Here is a 22,786-nt window from a genome sequence, read left to right as displayed (position 1 = left end):
TAAAGTAGGTGTTAACCGTCCTTTCGTACACGCTTCTCCCGTGATATTCCGTACACGCACCCTTCCAAGGTTACCCAGTGGAACCGTGTCGGATGGAAAATGGATGAACCCTCTTGGGGGTTCCCCTGGTGTACACTCCGAAGATCGACCGATATTCTCGCACCTACCAAGTTCGTTTCAACCGATCCACGTAAATTCCAACCTTCGCGAAACCTCGTGAAACCGATCGCAAAAGCATCCTTGGTGCGTCTTGTTCGTTTTTCCACCCTGTTATCAACCTCTCCGCTCCGCAACGAGGTCCACAGGGGAAACACATCCAGGTTCCTCCAGTTCCGCATTGTTTTCCCCGGGCGTTAAGCTTCTTTTCTCGGTCGAACGAACGAGATCGCTATCGACGACACGCGATTACGAGGAATTCCTCCTCGAGAAGGTTAGACGGGGGTTGGTGATCGTTTCCAGTGTCCAGCGACAACAAAACCCCCGAATATCTGGATCGTCCAATCTCGTCCCCCGTTGGAAACTTCGGACTACGTCCTACCTATCCGAAAGATTCATCGAATTTCTTCTCGCATTTCGATCGCGGAGAGATTCGTCGGTTGGAAAGTCTGGACGACGAAATTCTCTCGGTGAGAATTCGACTCTGTGCGGAGGAGCTTCTTGGGGGGGAAAAAAAAACACCACGGGGGTGGAAAAGAAAAGAGACTGAAGGGGTGGCGGGTGTTCATTCCGGTCAGACGGCGCACTGATTCCTTGAAAAATTGCCAACAACTCGTGACGGTGCTTCCTTCCTTCCTTCCTTCCTTCCTACGTCCCTTGTCTCTTCCTGTCCGGTTTCTCGTTCGTTCTCGTCGTCTTCGCGCGAACGCGATATTTCCCACGTTCGCACGAGAATCAGTCGTCCACTGATAATTACACTTGTACGAGAAATTGAGAAAAGTGCGATAACATAATCGGTTCGTAATATTTGCGCGGGGTCAAGTTACGGGTCCGTTTGGACCCACGCGTGGTCTCGTGGTCATCTAAACCGTCTTGCAAGGGTTAAGAATTTGAAACCAATAGATAAAAAAAGAAAAAACCGATAAAAAATCGCACCTCCGTATCTGCCTTTGACTTCTCGCTTTGGAAAACTGTAAAATAAACTGCGCGTGGGTCCAAATGGACCCGTAACTTAACCTCATACATACGTTACGAATCAATTATGTTATCGCATTTTTCTCAATCTCTAAGGAAAGCTGTAGTAATAAAATTATGCCAACAATTTTGTATTAAATGTGAAAATAATTTTGGAAGAATTCACTGGGTCCAAAAAGACCCAGGCGAGACGCAAAGGGGAGAAGTTAAATTCCGCGAGGAGGGACGCGTTCATTTTTCTTAATCGGGCCTTCGAAGCCGCCCCGGACTTCGTGCATTAAAATGGTTATTTAAGAATAATAGTGCCCCGACGGAGCGTCGGTTTTTCCTCTCCCTTGGCTATTTATCCTCGTCCGCGATCTTATTCCCGCGAGTATATGGAATCAACGAACGGGGCGGGCTCGCGCACCAGATGGATTATCCCTGTATTTCGACGTAGATTCGAACGTCGAATGAATAGCAACGTTGTCGTCGCTATTGTGGCCTCGTTACGAAGGATTGCCGATGCTATTGGATATGCGTGTACCGGAAACTCGCCGTTACTCCCTTTCATCGTTGGGGTAGCTGAAACGGTACACCTCCATCCCGGAAATTCAGCTGGAAATCGGAAGAAAATTCGCTCTGAATTCGAAATTGAACGATTCGAACGTATTTAAATTTCTGCTAATTTATCGAACCTTCCACTCCTGGGAATAATTCTTATTTAACAATTCCAAGTTTAAAATATCAAGATATTAGATTACTTATGCGAAACATTGAAATTTCCACCGTGACTCCAGTTTTTGAAAATGATACAAAAAAGATCGCTAATACGTTTTTGCTTAGTAACGAGTGAATTTTCTCCATTATCAATTATAGTTCAACATTGTCCCTTTCCATCCCTTTCTTCGATCGTCTCTCGTCGAAAATGGTCTATCGGAGTTCTTTACATTAAAATATATTTCCATTTTCGTTGAAGAACTACTAGGTTGTCCAATAACTTTTGTCGTTTTTTCCATTGTAAAAAAAGTACTACGACACTTCAACGTTGAACGACTAAATATACGAACGAGTCTACGGATCTACACGAAACGTTACACATGTTCGTCAAACGGTAGTACTACCTTTAGAAAAATAAAACGATGAACCTAATAGCTCCATTTCTAATCTAACCACGAAACATATCGAGCAACCTATCATTCATGTTTTTCATTTTCTGTTCGCGTCGGTAACACTCGTCTTGGAAATTCTCTTCGATGAACACATTCGAGTTCTACAAAATATTTCCAACACCCGCGTGTACACGACCGTTTGTCCAAACAAACAAATCGTTTCAACCCTCCTCACCGAGTCCTCGTAACCACCGTTTACGAAACCAGCTCGTGAAACTTTTCTCTCTCTATCCAAAGAGAAGCAGAGACGGGGAGTAGACATTGACAGGGTGAACGTATTGTTATCCCAAAATGCACGATGGAGGACGCACCCACCGTGGTTCGGCCCATTAAATCCCAAGCACTCGGCCGTTTGGTTCGAACGTCGTTTTTGAACGCGTTCGCGGTGCAAGGGCTCGTAAATTTCGTCGCTTCTTTAACACGGGACCCATCGTCCGCTCTTTCGACCCTGTTTGTTTCTTCCACGCCTCGGGGGAAGGAGCTTCCGGGCCAAAAAAGAATGTTTTCCGCCGGCTCGGTCCCGGGGCAGCTCCTCGAGAAGATTTGTGGGGAGGATTTGGTGGCTCGTCGGCGCGGGAATCGTCCGAAAATTTTTCATCGCGATTATATCGGCGGCATTGTCGCGACGTTTCGAGCAGAAAAATTGTTTCGCTGCCGGGCGAACGGACCACCCCCTCCCCTACCCCCTCCACGTTTCGTTCCTTTTGTTTTAAAGCGATCTATCACCGACAGGGAAGGTCGCGTGCAGCCAACCGCCCCCGGAGGGCCTTCGTTAAGTTCAAAGTTCGCCGGTATGCCGCGTTAATATTCCGCTCCGTTTCCTCTCGACGAGTGGAGCGGATTTCTTCGCTTTCCCGCCATTCTCCGCCCGGTTTTTTCCTTTTTTTTTGGGATTCCCCGGTTCGATTCTCACCGAAAAATTCTCGAATCGACGAATATCAAGTCCCGGGTATGGGTTCGAAGAAGTTAAGAGGGAGGATGGTGATTCGGGACCTCGACCAACCAGCAGAGGGCGCTTATTTCGGCCAGCAAGCATGATGCATTGCGGCCCGGAATGCGGAAGGACCAAGAGGGAGGAAAAAAAAGGGCTGCGGAGAGATGCTTGCGCGGCTGGTTTTCGTAGCTTCGTTTTCACCGCGTTTTCTTTCGGCCCTTTTTCCCTGTGCACGTCCCCCCATCCCTCACCACCGAACCCCTCGTGTCCAGCGTGCCTCGTATAAACGTTGTAAATCCTTCCGCGTCGTAGAAAAGTTCCCTCATTATCTTTGATTACGTTTTCGATTCTTCTTCGTGCTGTACCGCGCCGTGGCGCTCTTTTCGTCTCGGACTTGGAAGTTTTGAGCTTCTAGCGACGGAATTGGCTAACTCGGTCCAGAATGTTATCTCTCGAGGATTTTGCAATTTTTGCGTTCGTCGTTCGTCGCGTTTTAAGACCAGGACGATCTGTCGGTCGTTCCTCGAACGGTGGTCAATTTTATTCGCTAAGTGGAATAATCAAGAGTATAATCTTTGCGTTTAACAATAGCAAACTTTATTCTCTCGGTGGAATAATCGACATTATAATCATTTTGTTCAACAATAGCCAATTTTATTCTCTGGGTGGAACAATCGACGGTAGTTTGATCATTTTATTTAACAATAACCAACAATAGCTTCTCTCGGTGGAATAATCGATACTACGATCGTTTTATTCAATATCCAATTTTATTTTCTCGGTGGAACAATCGACGGTAGTTTGATCATTTTATTTAACAATAACCAACAATAGCTTCTCTCGTTGGAATAATCGACACTATGATTGTTTTGTTTAACAACAGCCACCTGCATTCTCTCGATAGAATAATCGACACTACATTGATAATTTTCCGAACGATAAACAACTTCTAAAAAGTACAAGTTTTAAGTACAAAAATTGTGATGTGAAACAAAGTCTCGACGTTTACTAGAAATAGCATTCTAATACAGGGTGTTCCAAAAATTACTTCTGTATTTTGGTTCGGAATAATTTCACAATGAAATAAACGGTCGACGATCGCGTTCGACGATTTCCGAAGCTCGGGAATTAAATATGGAAAACGAATTTGAAACGAATTCAAACTCTTTGGAGTGTATTTTGCGCGACATTTCTGAAGGTTTCCAAGGGAAACGTTTTCAATTTCCCGGCGCGTATTCTCGTTTAATTGCCCCAAAGTTCTGGGTTTATTAGCGCGGACCTTTCTATTTAACCCATTCGCAATCGTTCGAATCGAGTTGAAATCATGACGCAGTAATTTATTATTTAATCTTCTCAAATTTCTCGAAAGACTGTGGCCACTTTTAACTTGCCATGGGGCGTTTAAATTCGATCAGTTGTATTAAAAAGATTGGAATGAAAAAAAATCGAGGACAATCGATATAACTTATTGTATCGGTTTTTGCATTACACGAGCTGTAAATAAATAAATCTCCCATGCGTCTGTTTCGCGTAACAAATGACCGCGTATCATAACGGAAACCGATGGAATCGTGACAATAAATTTTGTAACGTGCATCGTCATTGTCTACGCCAGTATACTACATGAATACTATTACGAACACTTCGAAACTACTTATCCAATCTTTCGTTCAGTATGAAATCTAAAAATACACTTAATAATCATCCATAATTCCCTAAAATTCTCTCTGTCTAAAATGAAATCTTTTTGATATTTCATTCGGATGCAAAGTGGGGGGGGGGGGGGAGGATCGAATATTCCTTCATATATTGTGTTATAATTTATTAAATTATAAATAATTAATACTTTGACAGTAGCTAGGTTACAGTAAATAACTATGACACAACTCTCTACAACGCATAACGATTCTTGGCTTAACACTTCTCGGTTTAACATTGCTCTGTTCAACACTGAACACTCTCACTTTCACAGCCATTCTCTTAAATCCTCGCGTATTGCTCGCAAAATTTCCTTGGGTCTACAACGACCGTTGCCTCGAGAAAGAGTCCTTTTTCTTTCATTGCCCTCTTCTGAGCACAATCCTCGAAGCAATGTTCTCTCGGCAAGCTACGCTAAAATTACGCTACTACAATATCTTCCTCCATTGTAAAATCTTTAAAATATCCATGAACTTTCAATCCTTGACCAAATATAGTATCAAAGTGTTGGTAAGAATTTGACGATCAGCCAACTGTCCCAAAGACGAAGAGAAATGAATACCTCTCGAATCGCAGGGTCGACACCGTTTAGCACCTGGTTCTCGATTTTCCCCAAGACAGTGAATCGTACGATTCGTGACCCGTTTGACCGGTGGAACGGTTATCTGCTTCGATTTATCCCCTTATCTCCGCCAACGAGAGAGCTCGCGGGATCGGATTCCAACGAAACGAAGCGTTTCCTCTGGTTCTGGGGCAGGCGGAGAGGCGGTGACTTTAAGGGGAATTCCAGCACGGTGGAACGTGACCCCCACGGGTGAAATTGATCGATGTACGGCCGCCGAATCTCGACGCCAACTCTTCTTAGACTCCGAATCGCAAAACCAACCCCCTCTCTCGACACCATCCGTTGCTCCGCATTAAGTCCCGGACTTGGATCGAATCTAGCTGCAGAGACGGAAATGCACTTGCCGGATTCGTTCCGCGAAACCCCATTATCGCCCCCCCCCCCTCCCTTGATCCAGCCTCTAGCACCGGGGCGACCGATCATCGGTGTACAGAAGCAATAACGTCGATTTCAAAATCAAATAACGGGCGCGACCGTGTGGAATTTAAAGTTTCGAGTCCACCAGTCGTCCCCACCCAATACGTTTCCATCCCTTTAATATTACTAACTCCGTGGCGTTCTCCCCTTGCGCTCAGGTTTGGACTTGGAGAGACCGAGCTTCTCGAGGATATTCGATCTCGCGACTGCCGCTGGAATCTGTCCCCGAGATCCGTCGTACCCTTGTATCGATCTCTGTTCCACCGATGGAATTCGGAATTTTCGAGAGAAACCCCGGGAGAAGTGACGAGCTGTCTTGATATATGTACCTACATATAGGAAATATATACGTGCGTACGTTTGTGCAGGAAATATGTATGTACACGTACGTACGTATGCATGTGGAGCGATGGTGTCAAGATTACGGGAGAGCCACTCGGTCAAAGAGCATTTGATCTCTCCCAGTTATATTTAGGTGGACCGGGAGGACATTAATAGGGTTCTTCCGGTTGTCTAGTCGGTCAATCCACTTTGCCAGGGAAGATGAAGAGTCGGGAGAATCTTTCAGCACCCCCCCCCCTCTGTCTCCTCTCGCGCAAGGCCGATTGGCTCGTCGATACTCCGCGTGTCTAAAGAACGTCTCCATTGTCCCCGTGAATAGCGGACCTGGGTCTAATCACAGGAGCCCATTATAGTCAGTTATATCCCTGCGTTCTTCCCTTTTTTCCCTTGCCGTTTCACGGGCCTCGTCTACGGTATTCTTTCGCCCTGTTCCCGTACCCCCTCCCCTCTACTTTTCGTTAGGTCTTTCTTCGTCTTTACGATCGTCGTTCGAAAGGTTACTGCCACCATGGAATGGCTCGAAGCGTTTTTTTAAGACCAACAGTTCGCAATTCGAGCCCGATTGCTACCCCGGGATTGATTGGCGGATAGAGCCGGGTAATTTCTAGGCAAACCCTTCTAATCGAACCGAATCGTCGAGGTGACGTCAGTCTCGAGTCGAACATTGCCTCTGCGAGACCAGCAGAACGCGAGGAGAAGGGGAAGCTTGCAGACCTTGCCTGGTCACGAGCGACGCGAGTGAACGATCCCCTTTTCCCCTGTGCCATCCAACGTACAGAACTGCTAACTTTTCGCGAGCCAACGTCAGTTGTACGTTAAATCTCTCTGGCCTGGAATTTACTCAATTTGACCGATTCGAGAAGAGACGAAGGAAGAAAGAAATCGTACCTTGTTATCGCGGGATCAGCGTGTGTTAAAGAGGGGAGCAGCGCGGGAAAAAATGTGCTTTATCGTTTCGAAGATCGAAGAGATACGAGACGACCGTAAAAAGAAAAACGTCCGCGTCCTGGTTCACGGTCCGCTTCGAGAGGATCCCCATGGTGATTCACGAGGTTTCACCCGGTGCCATTTCGGGATTCGGTTTTACGACGTCGACAGCGAATCGGGCTGAAACAGTGCGGCTGGGACACCTTGGTGAAAAAAAAGTCAAGATCGGTGAGATCGTAAGCGGTTCGAGAGGAGAGAGGAACGCGTCGCGACGCGGGACACCCTTCGAATGTCTTCCAAGGGACGGAGAGGGATGGTGGAGAGGCAGAGAGAGGGACGTGGGAATCGTCCCGCGGAATGAAGTCGGATCATATTTTTAAGATGCAATTTCGACGGAAATCTCTTACGGCGCAGCAGCTGCTACCCGTTAGCCCGTCTCGTTGGCCGGCATTCTTCGTGAACTACGACACGTAGCCCGCCGAAGGATCCACCGGGCGGTCCCGAAGAACGAGAACTGGAAGGGGATTAAGGCAAACGAGGAAAAAGAGAGGAGGGTAACGAGCAGCCGGCGCTAGAGTTCACGGAACCGGATCTCGTATTTCTGGTCACCGAAACAGCCCTCTAAGCTGTCCGTAAAGGAGGCACCAGATTTTTCAGAAACTAGCCGTGCCTCCTCTTGGTTATGTGCTCAACGTACCCCACGAGAATTTTGCTCAGCGAACTTCGACGCCGGTACCCGTGAAACGAGTTCCGCCAAGAGGGATAACCCTGAGCACGCGTTTCGATTAAACGTTACCCACCTCGCTCGCCTCGAATCGAAACCGAATCCCCGTGCTGAACTTTCTTCCGGGTAGACTGGGATTTCGTGGATACGCGCAAAATTCTCTGCGCGGAAAACCACGCTCGCTAGTATTATTATATACTTAATCGGTCTGCCAGACTCTACCGGAGAGAGATTTAGCTTTAAAACTGGTTAGTAATGTACTTGCGAGAGCTATTGTACGTACAGGGTGTTCTAACCCGAGAGTTTTAAATATTCCTTTCGATTCTCAATGGAAGGGAAATATTTAATTCGAATGGGTAAATATGGAGGAATATTCTCAAGGTTGTACTTGGGAGATTTAGAGATGCCGGAAGTGTTTTTAAATTAGATATTTTTGTCGCTTGTTATATTATAATTGTATAGACGAATGTGACTATTTTCCAAGTTGGGAAATTGGTACAAATGTGTGAGAAAAATCGAAGGAGGAATATTTATCGCAACCAGTGGTTAAAGTACTGTTCGTCCGTGAGAAGATGGCCGACGAGTACATCCCCACTCTAATCTACCAGCTCCCCCACCATCACACTGTCGCTATTGGCCGTCGTCGAGCTTCGTTACCGTGAGATGGTGGGGGAACTAGCGAACCCAGTCATAGTTTTCGACCAATAGCGACGATGCGCGCGGTGGTGGGGGAGCTAGTAGCCTAACCAGAGTGGGGAAGTAAACACACGTCCTTTCAACAGCCGAGCAGTATACACTCGTAGATCCTGGAAGATCTCATAGACGATCGTAAAGACGAAAACGGATTTAAGCCGCGCGAATCGAGCGGTACACCCCGTATATTGAGGTTAAAGTAATCAGCGAGCATCGATACAAGATAAAATCAATACTCGATATCGAGACACTCGATCAACGGGGCCAAGGACTCGAAAGAAAATATTGCCTCTCGATACGTCGCCATAATGTTCGTCAAAGAACCGATTATGCGATCCGGTGCGCCCACTTATCCCATCTCGACGACATTTAGTCGCATTCGATTGCGTCGCGAATTTTTGCCCCGATAGAGAATAATGGAAATCGCATTACTCGTGGAACGAACTCCCCGCTCGCGGAAATAACGTTAACGTTTAATGAGGGGAAAAAAAAAAATGTAAACGATTTTCTCCCGTGTCGCGATTCGATAAACGTGATTCGAACGATCAGGTGGGGACCTATAGTTCGCGAGGACCCAAACCGTGAGTGTGTTATCGTTTCCGGGAATAAATCCGGGAGCTGATCGGCTTTCGACGGTGTTTCGCGGGAGGGACACCAAGTCTATCTCTCTCAACGTGATCGAGGCTGTCGAACGATCTCATATATTATGCAAATAAAGAATTTAAAGTTTCATCCGAGCGTTGGTTCCCCGATACACCAGGCGTTACGCTGGATAAGACCGAGGAGAGCCAACGAACCATCCAGAGTCTCTTTACGCCCCGTGGATGTAGTCGCGTAAATTACCTGTAACGCTCCAGGTGAGGTGGGTCCGGGAGTGGTGGTGGGGGCAACGCTTGTAAATTTAGGGAGTTACGCCGCTCGTGCTTTTTGTCCTCGCGAGAGATTTTTCTCCGCGAATCTGGCGTATTATGTTCTCGGGGCATTGTGACACGGCAAGTGCACGGGAATTTGTATAGCGCCACGCCGCGAGATACAGACTGAGACGGGTGGGGAGGGGGTGGCGGGGGATTGGCGAGGAGCGGAGGGGAGAGTTGGTTTAATAACGTCGCGCGACGACGTTGGACGCGCAGGACGGAACGACGGCTGTACCCGAGGACTAAAATGTAACTTTGTTAAGAAACGCACGAGACTTCGAGCGCGTCGACACCGACGACAACTACCGTGGCAAAACAGTCGAAACTTTCGACGAAGCGCATAATGCTCAGGTCGGTGCGTACGGAATGTCTTTTAAAAGTTTTGAATTACGCGGGCGCGCGATACCACGAGCGAGACTCTTCGCCGCGGAATTTGAATGTCTGGCAGGCGTCGCGATGGCGAGGTGCGGAATGATTAATAAGACTGGATGGTAACTCACGTCGTGTATCCACGTCAACTTCGACCAGGGTGGATTGGCTCTGATGTGACACTCGAAGTAGACGTCGTCCCCCTCCTTGATGTCCTCGGGACTTAGGGTGGATCCGAGGTTCAGCGACACGATCGGGGGATCTGCAAATAGAATCGTGAGCGATACGTTTTGTCGTGTGAGAATGTTGCGTTGGAAGTATGGGTAAGGTCTGATTTACCGTGTGTGGTTCGGTTTGGTATGGTTTTGAGGGAAACGGTGGGTCGATACGATTCGTAATGTTTTGTCGATCGCGTGTTTTGGATTTCAATACGTAGATTGACGCGCGAAGGACACTCGTGACACAAACAGGTCAAGTCGAACAGTTACGCTTTAGACTTCTAGTCGGTACGACTAGAGATGGATTCGAATCTACTTACTACAGAGGTCACCGAATTGTTTGCTGTACTGGAGCTGTGATCGAGGTACGCGTTGATTCGGAGTACCTGATACTACGGTACTAATTCTTACCTACTCGATATTGCGGTACTATGGTGTTTTAGAAGGGTTTATATATACTCTTGTCTACTCGATACTGCGGTACTATGGTGTATTCGAAGGATTTATATATACTAGTATCTACTCGATGTCAGTGCAGTATTTGCGTTGTCTCACGGAACACAATGTCGAACAACCGTGTTCCGAAACCACACATCGAAAACCGAGTTAACGAACGAAAAGATCGTTCGAAACGCAATGTCTTCGGCTACGGGCTGTTTCCTATTTCTCCACGTACCAGAGGGGAATGGGATGAAGGGCTTAAGGTTCGTTTTATCGTCGCGGTAGGCCCCACCCTCGTAGAATTTCATCAACCGGATACCAAGCTTAAGACACACGCTCTGGAGTCTGGCGGGATGTCCCCTGTCTCAGTTGAGAAATATTTCTGTTTCCTCCCTACAAGTTCGCGAAGTGGACGGTTCCCCTATTCTTTCGCGAAGTCCTTCCTCCCTCGGTGTGATATACGGCTGCTCGATGCCGTGGAATTATCTTAATCCAAAATACTTGCCGCGTTCGCTCCTAGAAACAATGTTGGCGGAGCGGGAAGAAGCTTTCGCGAATATCTCTTGTTTCTTATTTTCGCGAGACAACGCGACTCCTCGTTTTCACCTCGAGACCCGAAAATTCTACGCGCCCTGGTATCCACGAGATGCTGTTGCTACACATCCACCGGAACAACTACCGGGATATTTCCTTCGCTCCTTGTACCTCTCATTTACCGTCTTCATTAGTTTAATCATACCGGCCGCTCTTATCCCCCATTTCCTCTTCGAGGAGTTTGTTCTTCGGGGGCGTTCTCGCAGGATTTTATCGCGCTGCACGATAAATTTCTGCTCTTTCCGGTGTGTCCCTTCTTTTTCCTCCGACTCGGTGTACCAGTCTGTCGAGAGATAGTATTAATTAGCTCGATCGCGTTTACTTCGTCCTCATCCTGTCCCTCTTTCTCTCTCTCTCTCTGTCTCTCTGGAGTCCTGGAATGGTTCACGGGTGTTGTTGCTCTTTTAAAACCCCCCTGGAACCTTCGTTGCATCGTTCCCCGTGTCCTTTGTTTTTCATCGCTTCTCCATGGGAAAGATCCCCCGTCGAGGATCGCAATAAATTCCGTACCCGCTCTCCACCTGTGCCTTTTCATTTTCTTTCTCGTTCCTCGTGAATCGAGACACTGTACGGAACTGTGGCGAAAAAGCACAGCGAACGTAACGGTGTAATGCGTAATTCCGGCCATGCTGCGCGATGGTCAACGTAATTGGATACGCGACGTGAAGTCATTTCCCGCGATCTCGCTTTTCTTTTTAATGATCCCGCTCTCGCGACCGAGAGTTCTTCGAAATGTATGAGATAATGACGGACAATTAAGGCTCCTTTTGGAGTGTCGTAGTCGCTTTCTTGTCAGGGACTTTTTCCGAAAATACGAGAAAATAAGCCAATGTCGATTCAAGGCCCTTTTTCGGCCATTCATGTTACTCTTGCGGCAGGGACTTTTTCGAAAAATACGAGAAGGTTGATATCGACTTGAGGCCCCTTTTAATGCTCATCTTTGCTCCGACGAAAATATTCTCTGTTCTTGGTTTACCTGTCCTTTTACTCCTCGCTAATTTTATAAACTTTATAAACACCTCCAAATAAACTATAGTACCTATAGCTAAGTACAAATAAGCGAATTTTATTCATCGTCGAATATTTTCAACCCCATCGATAAAAAGGATCGTTTCCTAGATTCCTCGATCGAAGCCATCAACTTTGAGAAACGGTCGATTTCGTCTTTCTTCCGTCCACGGAAGTTTTCGGGTAATTTAGTCGTGGCAAACTTATAGAAGTTCTAGCCGTCTGGAACATCGTTCCGATTGAAAAATGTTTAAGACGATGGGGGTAGGGGCGAACTAGTTGAAGACTCGAGCGTCTCGAAACACGGAACTTTCCTCCGTGTTCAAAGTCTTCTTAAGTACTGTGTTTACTTTAAAATTATTTTCTGGACGGCTAAGGAAACACAACAATCGAACTTGTCACGGGGAACCGTCCATTGGCGTACACCCACTTTCTTCGAGCCGCGGTGGGAGTTTTAATTTCATCGTACAAACGTTCGTGGAACGTCTTGCTTGGTGTCCGTGGTTCCAACGAGCAGACGTTGATAAAATTTTTGCGGGTCGCCGCGACAAAATCGAGCCGACAGGCTCGCAGTGGCGGCGGTTCGGGGCACCAGGTGCGTCCGGTGTAATAAATAAAAATAATCTCGTAAAAACGCATATATTCATGGTTGCGTGATTCCGCGCAGCGGGTCGCACTGTCGGTTTTTACGCCCTGGACGATTTCGGGATCGAAAGATACGTTTCCCCGTAAAAAAAAAACCGTCTCTTTTTGCTCGTCGACTTTTTGACCGATTCGACGAGCACGTCACGGGGTGTTTAGGTGACGAAAGAAATTCCATAGGGTAGCGTAAAGAGGGAACAACGATCGAAAGAAAAAGCGCGGGAAGAGAAAGGGCAGGAAAAAGGAAAACAGTGGGACGAAAATGGAGGAATTCATTGGCGGCCACTTCCGCTTTACGAGTTCTCCCTCCCCCACCATACATCCGTGTGACGCATATATTTTTTTCTCCAGTTTACGATCGACCAGATTACCGAACAGGTTCCGCGAAAGGTGCGCAACGATCGGTCCCGCTGAATTTCGGCTGTAATTCGCTCGAAATCCGACGGAGGCCGTTTTATTGTGGCTGTAAAAAGAAGAACAGAACGGAGGCGGGGAGAAGCGCGTGCTCAACGTAAAAAGGGTCGTAAATCGGCCGATTTCACGATGCGGCTCGACGGAAGATGAGGCCGAGGGATAGCCCGCGACGCCGGCGTCCCAATGCTTTATTCGTTTTACGACGCTCGGGCGCGACGCGTATGCATGCATTAAGGCTCGTGGACCGAACGCGGAATAAGTTCCGAACCACGGAATCATCGAATATGCATTTAACGTCACGTACCGCTCGTAAAAGGTCGAGCGGAACGAAGGCGTTGGGATCCAACTCCCACTCCGCTAGCATCGCGGAAAGAGCGATAGAATATATATTTATCGTGTACTTACAGACGACGTCGATTTTCCAGGATTTCTCCACGAACAGTCCCGTCCCGTTTGGATTTTCAGCCCTGCAGATGATCGATTTGCCGTGATCCTCCACCCCTGGCTCGAACTCCACCATGCTCATCGTCCGGTTCTCTGATCTCTCTTCCTGCGTGACAATACGCGCGGTGTCATTAATTTTCTTTTTTTTGTTTTGTATTTTTTCAATAAATTTCAAAGGACCAGAGTGGACCGAGATCGAATTTTGCACGTTGAATAGCGACGCGGTGCTGTTCCTCGGTGAACCGTAAGTCCTAGTTTGCAACTCGCGCAACTCGTTGAGAAACTAGCCATTGGCGTCGCCTGCGCGTGTTTCGACACGTTCGAGTAGACAAACCTAACTTTTGACCGTCGATTGTCCTAGACGATCGGGAAAGATGGGAAAGTAACCGGAAAAGAATCTAGAATATCGATTCGGTAATATTAAGAGTTTGTTTTTGAAATACAATATTTGTATAAGGTGGTAAAGAAAGAGAATGTTTCAGGACGATACGATCGGGCGGGACAATCTGTGCAATTTCGTTTCTTCCTTGTCGCACGAGCGATGCTCGTCTTTTTTTTTCTCTGGAACAAATTTTTTAATCGTCTCTACGGAACACGAGACACCGAGAGAACGATCCAACCCCGTTTTTCTCCCTTCTCCCTTTATCCTAGCTTCGAACCCTTTTAACCGAGCGAACGTAACTTTTGAGAATAATAATTCCCGGGCTACTGTCGCGGGATTCCGTTTGTAGCGGCGTCGCTCGGTCCAATTCCACGGCGCAAGATGGCGGGAAACGAGAACCGTAGGGGCCGAAAGAAGAGGAAAAAAGAAAAGAAGAAAACGGCGAAACGAGTTCGACGGCACTCGGTATGGTTAATTTTGGTTATATTAAGGTCGAGAGGCGGACCGTAAGCAACGCTGGCAACATCTGCTGGAAATTCATTCCTGCTAGCCCAGACTCGAAAGGACCCCGAGAGTCCTGCTAACGCCGTGGAATCCTTTCTAAAGAGCGCCGCCGGATTCCACCGAGCGTGAATTTTACTGGCAGCTTCTGACGCCGGCCGGCGAGACTCTCGCGTCCCGTTATTTTTTATTTATCTCTCCGTCCGCCGTGGAAAAAGAGCAGTCGCTACTTCGACCCGGAATTCAGTTTCAAAGCGCGTCAACCGATACGTTCGTCCGATGCGAAACGAGCGGCAACAGGGGAAGAGAAACCGAAACTTTTCTCTCTTCCCCTCTCCTCTTCGCTGTCCCCCACTCTCCCTTACCGTTGAACGCGTTTCTATCCCTTTTGGTTTTCCTTCGAGCTCCGTTCATCTGCGGGAACGGAGACACGCTTTTCGCGCGTAACGAAGGCACTCGCGTTATCCAACCGCTGAAATTATACTTTTCCGCGCTCTCCTCTAATTTTCACCGCTCCGAACCGTTCCCGCGACGACTGCAAAGTAGTAAAACGGAGCGGGGGGTCCGGGTGAAAAGAAAAAAAAAACGAAACAAGTGGGGAAAGGAAGGCGCAAAGTCGTTGCGGAATTTCATTTAGAAATATTTATACGCTCTTAAGTGCGCCGATGCACCGGGGTACAGGAAATAAAGATAATATACCGCGCGATTATACGTGGCTCTATCGCAGTTTTCTCGGAGCTTTCGCGGCGCTAACGAAACCCTCTTTGGCTGAAGCCACGTAATACGGAGTGCGCGGTGAACGCTTAAAGACAGCCCGGGATGACTATATAGGATAATCAGGATGGTAATGCGATAGAAGCGGTCTACGTGTTCCGCCGCTCGTAGGATCTGCTTACGTTAATATCTGTCCTTGGGCTTCGTTCGACTCTCCTACCACTGGCCCATCCTCGTTTCTTTCCAAGAATCTCCGGGATCAGCGATCGTTCGTTCCTCTTACCATCGTTCGTACAACGCGCAAAACCTCGCTTAGAGGCTATATTTTATTATTCGCCGCTTAGAAGCCGCACCACCGAGAATTTTAAGGAGGCACGTCGCCACCTTTCTCGTCACCGTGAAAACGAGCCACCGTCGTAGTCTTATCGTCGCCTCTTTAACAGCGCACGATGCCCCTTTCTATCTCTCGGTCTCTGTCGTCGTAGGAAATCCTTTGAATCGTATCCCCGGGCCGAGGCCACGGTCTTAACGAGCTTAACTACTCGGAGATCACGGTTAGAAATTTACTGGGTACGACTTTAGGTGGCGCGACGAGTAAGTACCGTCGGACACCGGTTGCGATCGGCACTTACGCGCGTTCGTCTCGATTCGGCGACATTCGGGCGCTCTCGGTTCATCCGAGCGGCCCGAGAGGTGACAACTGCGCGCGCAGTCAAGACGCCGCAATATGGCGACGAGTGACGATCGCGCGTCTACACTTTCTTCCGTTATTTATCGTCGAGTGCGTACACATCTCTATGGTCAGTGTCTACGAGCGATGCAATCACCTACTACACCATTTCCTGTACTCGCACCCGGACCCAACGAGTCGTAATTACATAAGATAAATAGAGATTCACCTCCAACGAGTTCTGACGCCGTTTCACTGCACGCTCGGCGACATCTTCCATCTCCAGTTGTCGTCGCGGATGTTGCTGCGCGTTAACGACGATCGTGATATCGCAAAGGTGTTCGCGGAAGCGAAGGTAAGGCAAGGCGAATACCTAAAATTCATTAAAATTCTCCGCGTTCCACCGAATATTCGATGCCTGACGAAGCTCGGTGTTCCCCGATCGTCGAATCTTTACACGTATACGGGTCTCGCGCGTTTCTCGTCAAAGAATTTTAATTTCACGTAAAAGTTCGTGACGTCGGGCGTTGTCGTACGGGGCGGGTCGAATTGGATCCTCGCGGCGACGGTTGTTTTGCTCGAATTAGAATTCAGTCGCGTTTCCATCGGTGGTTGTCGTTTCCTCCGTTAATCAGTCCGTGCAACGGAGTCTCGGTCTCCACGTTAAGCACGGATACGGCGGGGCGGGGTGAGGTGAGGCGTCGTTAAGCGTTGCGGCCAGGGCTTGTTAATGAACTACGCGAAATTAATTAGGGCCGCGCGTCAACGTGCTGGAGACAACGGCAGCTCGACGCTCGGCGTACACGTGCGCCGCAAGTTACATCTGTGATTTCGGATTATCGATAATGCGTGACGCCTCGGGTCTCGCACCTAACCATCGTGATTTAGGCTCGAGCGTATCTGCTCGCTCGCCCGAACGAGGGAGATTACCTTGGACAGCGAGAAGATTACGAGCAACTGGCGGACCTCGTGCGTACTCGATCGTCAGCGCGAACATCGCGCGTACCCAACGGAAATATTTCGTCGTAGATGGCGCTCGTATTAACGCGTCGGCTGCTATGTTGCTTTTATTTTCTTACAAGTCGGCGCGCGTAAGCGCTTTAAGCGTACGATAGTCTCGGGTTCAATTTGGACGAATATGTCTTGCGAAAAATATATTTCGAGGTGAGGTACATCGAACGTTAATTCCTCGAAATAAATCGAACGTATTTTTCGTACTGTGCAAACGTACAGCGACTCGGGCGCCGCGTAAAACGTAAAAGACTCGCTCGTTGCGTCTTCGGTAGCGAAAAGCGGAGATTCTGGAAAATGCTCGCAGCAATGGCTTAGCTGTTGTTCCAGCCAACGGAAATGCTCTCACCGAGCACATACATTATCGGCGAGCTTCGAATACTCGCATCGCCCAAGACGCCGATTTTCACATCGCGAGTTCGCTCCCGGAACGACCTAAAAGGGCTTCTAACTTCGTAACGCATCGCGGCGTTGGATGAAAACTTGTAGTTACGTCTGTCGGAGCCACTGGCATACGCTGTTACGCGTCAGAGTCTTTCTCCTCGCCATTGTTTTCCACATCGTCAGTCGAATACACGGTTTTGATAATATCGGCTGAAAGTACGTCCATTTCGATGATTCTCGCGAGATTTTCCACTGCTTTCTCCGTAGAATTTACTCGTACTTTTAAAGTAAGTTCTTTTAGTATTTAGTAACCCAAAATTAATCTATTTCTTTTCTTAGTTTTTAGAACTGTGGTTCCTGGAGGATCTGTTTGTTTATTAGTCTCGAGGTAAGTCGCCCTAGAGAGGTCGTAGAAAGGTGTACTTTTTAACATTGACTAATTATTTATTGCTCCGAGTAATCCACAGTCCTTATGGATACGAGTCAAAGTCCTATATATCATTCTGTATTGTACGTTCGTCGCAGCAACAACGACGCTTGAAATAAAGGGTTTGTAGCCCTTCGTGCATCCTTGGCAGGTTCGTTTCGGGGACCAATAGCCTTCCGTAGTCGCATTATTGGAAACGTCGAACGCTGCAACTTGGAATCGAGACTTCTCAGCTGGACGGATCGACCAGTAGCTCCTACATCGTATTCCTCAAAATACAGGAAACTCGTGGTATGATTTTCGAAGGCTCCTCGAACGAATCGCAACGCTCGTTACTTCCAGATCGAAACTTTCCGCAGAGTCCGATAAATCCTTCGTAAGAACACCATCCGTTTCCACGTCGATTCGGAACAATTACGTCTACCGGCATTGTAATTGCTCCAACTACTTAGCAGACTCGCCCCCTGGTCGCGGATCTAATCAGAAAATGTCCGAATGTGTCGTAAAACGTATTTTCCGGTTACTGTTGAAATTTCGAAGCGGAATTTTCACGGAAAATACAACGATCGGCGAACGTGATTTTACGATCACGGGCCGGGATATTTTGGAGAGAAATGATCGTCGAAAAGTTTTGAGAGATCGTTGAAACGTGCAGTTGTTGCGGAAAAATGTACACAGTCGAGCAGAAAAACTAGATACGATATTAATTAATGGCGAAACTGGAAGGGAAACGGTTCACGCGTCCGCCTGGCCGCTCGGGGAAAAATATTTAAAAAGAGCGACGAATCCTTTTGTTCGAAATACGCAGAAATTCAAAGTAATATTTACACGTGACATCTATCAACCATTACGCGGAATGTTTGCCCGGGTTCCCATTGTTCGGGGAATTTATTTATGAATATTTATTCGCAATTTTTGGGGTTACTGCGTGAAAAATAATTTCAAAAACCGAACGTATCCTAACCAGGTTGCGCGTATATTTCCACGAATGGACGAACGCGTCCATGTGATAAAGAAAGAGAGAGATAGATAGATAGATAGATAGTCAGAGAGAGAGAGAGACTTGGTCGTCGTACACGGCGAGTCGACGTGTTCGTACGCGGAAAACAAAGGTGGAACAGAGCGGTAAACGTTTGCCGCGGATCGGTTGGATCGTCATCGCTTAATTGCCAATTAGCATGCGGCCAATGAAAATATCTGGAGTCGACAGGTGTGGCTGCTTAATTCAATCGGCGCGGCTGGAAAGCACCGGGCCTCCGATCCGTACCTTTCAACCACACCCCCACCCGGTTCTGCTTTCACTGGCTCCCCCCACTCCTGGCTTGCACAATCGGATGCGAGTCGTAGCGGGGGAATCCAATCCGTTCGAGAAGAGTACCAATCCGCGCGTTCTCCCCCCTCTCCTTCGACTCGGACCCCGTTCCGCTTGTCGGACGTCTTCGTTCTGTTGTCTTCGTCTATCCAGTGCTTTGACTCTGTTTCCGTGCCGAGAACCTCTCCCGAGGGAAAGATTCGCCGCCGAGGGGTATAGTTATCGGTTCCCCGGAGCGTTTCGACCTTTTCGACTTCTTCTCCAATCTCTACTTCTCTCTGTTCCTCCTTTCTTCCAGCGGCGAGCTTCTCGGGAGAAGGTCTCTCGACCCAGTCAGAGAGTCCCTTCCACCGCCTCGTAACTCTCACCGAGCTGGAATATCGGCGATTTAGCCACTGTGTCGACGAGAACGACTCTTTGTCGCGTCGCGTCGACGTCGAGCCGATTCGACTGAGTCTCATTGGCGGCCGGGAAACCGTCGCGAACCTCCTCGTTAGAGATCGATGCGGCTCGTTAGCGAGCCTCCGAGCGTTTTTCAATCGCGAGAAACCGAATCGGGGGAAATCGTTGGTCGAGTATCGGGTCGGTCGCGTTTGGAAACCGTGGAACGGGTCGACGTGAAAACAATCGGCCCCCTCTCCGCTCCTCCGCCCCGATCGGATACCGGAATTGGTCGAGACATCGTGTAATTTCGTGCTCGAACGGAAATTCGTCGTGTCTGTCGCTGATCGGCCCTTGTGCCGGGACTGTTTGCTCCTCGGTGGAGAACATTAAGCGTGAGCGAGTGAGCGAACGAGCGAGCGAGTGGGCTCGCGGATGTAACGAGGTGTAATTTACGGGGACGGACAGTCTGATTTAAATTTAAAGGAAGCGAAATTGAAATACCTCGACGTCAGGACGCGTTACCGTATTTCATCCTAGTTGCGTCCAGCCCTCGAGGACGGGTTCCCCTCTCCCGGTTAATTAACGAGCACGAGCCCAACGCGCCGGCTATAATAAGCAGCTTAGCTGTTAATTAAATGCCGCGCTGCCTTTTGTTCGTCCGCCGGGACACGACAAATTTCGTTAAGGTGATGCGCCAATAATTAGAAAGCGATAGCGACCGGATTATCGGGCTCCAGTTGCCCGAATAATGGTCCGTGGAAGGGGTGAAATAGGTACTAAGGGGGAGGGGGAAGGGTGCACGGGGAATATTTTCGGGCGGTAAGTTAACGCCTCGTCGATAGCAGGTATTAACGAGCTGTTGTGAAGTTACCGTGGTTAACCGAGTTTCGCCTGGACGGAATTAATCCCTTTGGCTTGTGATTTAAGTCTCGATAAGGCATATTGTAATCAACGCTTAGACTCTCGATGTCCTCGTTAAATTTTCTTCTCGAAGACGTTACGTAACAAGGGACTTTATCTGATACCTTTGAGTAAGTATAGTCGAACGTATGGATGGTCAAGACTCGTGGTACTTGGTTGGCCCGATTTTCAGTGCCACGAGTATCACGATAATCGATAAAAAGGGTTAACACGAACCGTGGAACAATTACACGCGTGTGAGAATATCGAAGCAGGCATGTTCCTTCCTTGCGAGGTCGCAAGTTTCTTTTCCTTGGGTTTTCGCACCGAGGGCTTGGGAAACATCAACACTCCCGAAGAAAGAAGATAGGACACGAAAAGTGGACCTCGCGGGACCAACACGCTCGAAACGAGATAAAAGTTAGGATTCACCGTTTCTACTGTTCGTACGCGTGAAGAAGGCTGACGAGTGTTTACACATCTACTTTGGCTTACGATCTACCAGTTCTCTCTCTATGTATTGTCGCTGGAAGGTCGGAAGTGGTCAATAACACGATGGGTTACTGTCCGCCCCCAAGAAGAAGGCAGAGTGTTTCTACCCCCCCCCCCCCCCTCTACAGTCTACTACCCCCACCAATGCACGCATTGTCGCTATTGGCCACTGTCGATCTCCGTCACTGTCCTCGCGTAATGGTAGGGCAGCTAGCGAACTGTGCACTAGAGTGGGAATATAAACTGGAGGGAGGACGTAAACACTCGTTAGCCTTTTCGCGAACGAAAACTACTTCGAACACTGTTGTTTGAAACTTCGTTAATGGCTTAGTTACTTGGCTACTTGTACCAATGGCCCAACTTTGTAAATTTTTACACGAAGGTCCTTGGATTGGTCTTGACACCAATTATTGCATTACAGGAACAAATAGGTAGTTTACGAAAACTTCGATGACCTTGAAATCTCCTAAAATTCAACCCCGAGAAAATTTCGATAAAGTCTCCCCTTTGACTTACTTTATTTATCATTTGTTACGTCTTACACTCACCGTGGTGTGCTTCAGTCTTCTCCGTCCCTTGTACCAGGTGATCACCGCTGGTGGTCTCGAGCCTGTGGTTTCACACTCCACCTCGTAGCGTTTCCCAGCCAATAGTGACTCATCGCCTATTCCCTTCTTCCCTGGCCTTCTTATGATCACCGTTAACGGTTTTACTGTGAACGAACACGAATCAACCGATTAATCGACGAACCGAAAATGTGTCAGTGTGTCACGTTCCACGCGACATAGATAGGCAAGCATTCACTTATCACTATATCGATCCGGAGATCACGAACAGAATTATTACCCTCTCGTAGCCATTCTCTGCAATCCGACCTGGAATACCTAGTCCTCTCGTTTTATTCGACGCATCGAGTTCAGAGACAGAAGAGTCTTGGTCTAGTTATTTGCAATGTTAGGAAGTTTGCTGTTGGGTCATTTCACTGACACATTAAACGTACTAATAGGCTCTCTCATGATTGACTACTGACGCTTTAAGTGTATCGACACGTTCTCTCATGCCTGGGAAGTTATCGTGTAGCGGTCACACTCTGTGAAGCAAGTCAAGATGTTCACAGTCTGGGGCAAGTCAACACGTAGTGTTCACAGTCACTGAAGCAAGTCAACATGCAGCTAAACTCTTCGGAACAAATCAATGTGTGATGTTTGTAATTTCTGGAGCAACGTGAATAATAGTCTCTGGTGCAAGTCAACGTGGAATGTTCACAATCTCCGGAGGAAGTCAACGTGTAGATATAGTCTCCGGAGCAAGTCAACGGGTAGTGTCCACAATCTCCGAAGCAAGTCAGTGTGTAGTATTCACAATTTTCGAAGCAAGTCAGTGTGTAGCGTTCACAATCTCCGGAGCAAGTCAACGCACAGTGTTTACAGTCTGAAGCAAGTCAACGTGAACAATAGTCTCCAGGTTATCAACGCGTAGATTTGATCTTCGGAGCAAGTTATCGTGTAGTGTTCGCAGTCTTCGTAGCGATTGAACGCGCAACAATAACGGTCGCCAATGGTTGTGAATGCACCGATGGTTCCCTGTTTTTTATTCTTTTTTTATTTTATTTTTTTTCCGAATCAACGAGCCCCGCAATCACGCGGGGACCGACGACGCTAATCGGGCGCGATAATTAAAGCGAACCGATAATTAAGGCGGATAAATGAGGCGGTGGGGAGGTGGGGCAGGTACGTGAGCTCGATGCAAATCGTGCGGCCGATTTAACATTGTAACTCCCTCCTCCCCTCAAAATCTACCCTCGTACAGACGGTTCGATTGTCAGTCATTTGTCATTTTCGAACTTGCTTCGCGATATTTTACGCGATAATACCCAGTATACCCGAATCACCTAGGTATTTTCTTGCCTCTTTTCTTTTCTCC

At 47.9% G+C, this 22,786-nt stretch overlaps 1 protein-coding gene across 4 annotated transcripts in view; it reads right to left on the bottom strand.

Annotated features, from left to right (window-relative positions):
• Window positions 1-22,786, bottom strand: part of LOC143146164 (kin of IRRE-like protein 1) — a 445,694-nt gene that overhangs the window by 41,476 nt on the left and 381,432 nt on the right. For all 4 annotated transcript variants that reach the window (XM_076310177.1, XM_076310180.1, XM_076310178.1 and 1 more), the window contains 3 exons: window positions 21,412-21,575; window positions 13,648-13,792; window positions 10,057-10,187 (listed from right to left, as the gene is read on the bottom strand). In XM_076310177.1, the coding sequence (XP_076166292.1) occupies window positions 10,057-10,187; window positions 13,648-13,792; window positions 21,412-21,575 (440 nt within the window). The remainder of the gene's footprint in view (window positions 1-10,056; window positions 10,188-13,647; window positions 13,793-21,411; window positions 21,576-22,786) is intronic.

The sequence above is a fragment of the Ptiloglossa arizonensis genome, chromosome 4 (assembly GCF_051014685.1).
Source record: "Ptiloglossa arizonensis isolate GNS036 chromosome 4, iyPtiAriz1_principal, whole genome shotgun sequence".
NCBI lineage: Eukaryota > Metazoa > Arthropoda > Insecta > Hymenoptera > Colletidae > Ptiloglossa > Ptiloglossa arizonensis.
This window is presented reverse-complemented; position numbering and strand designations above follow the sequence as displayed.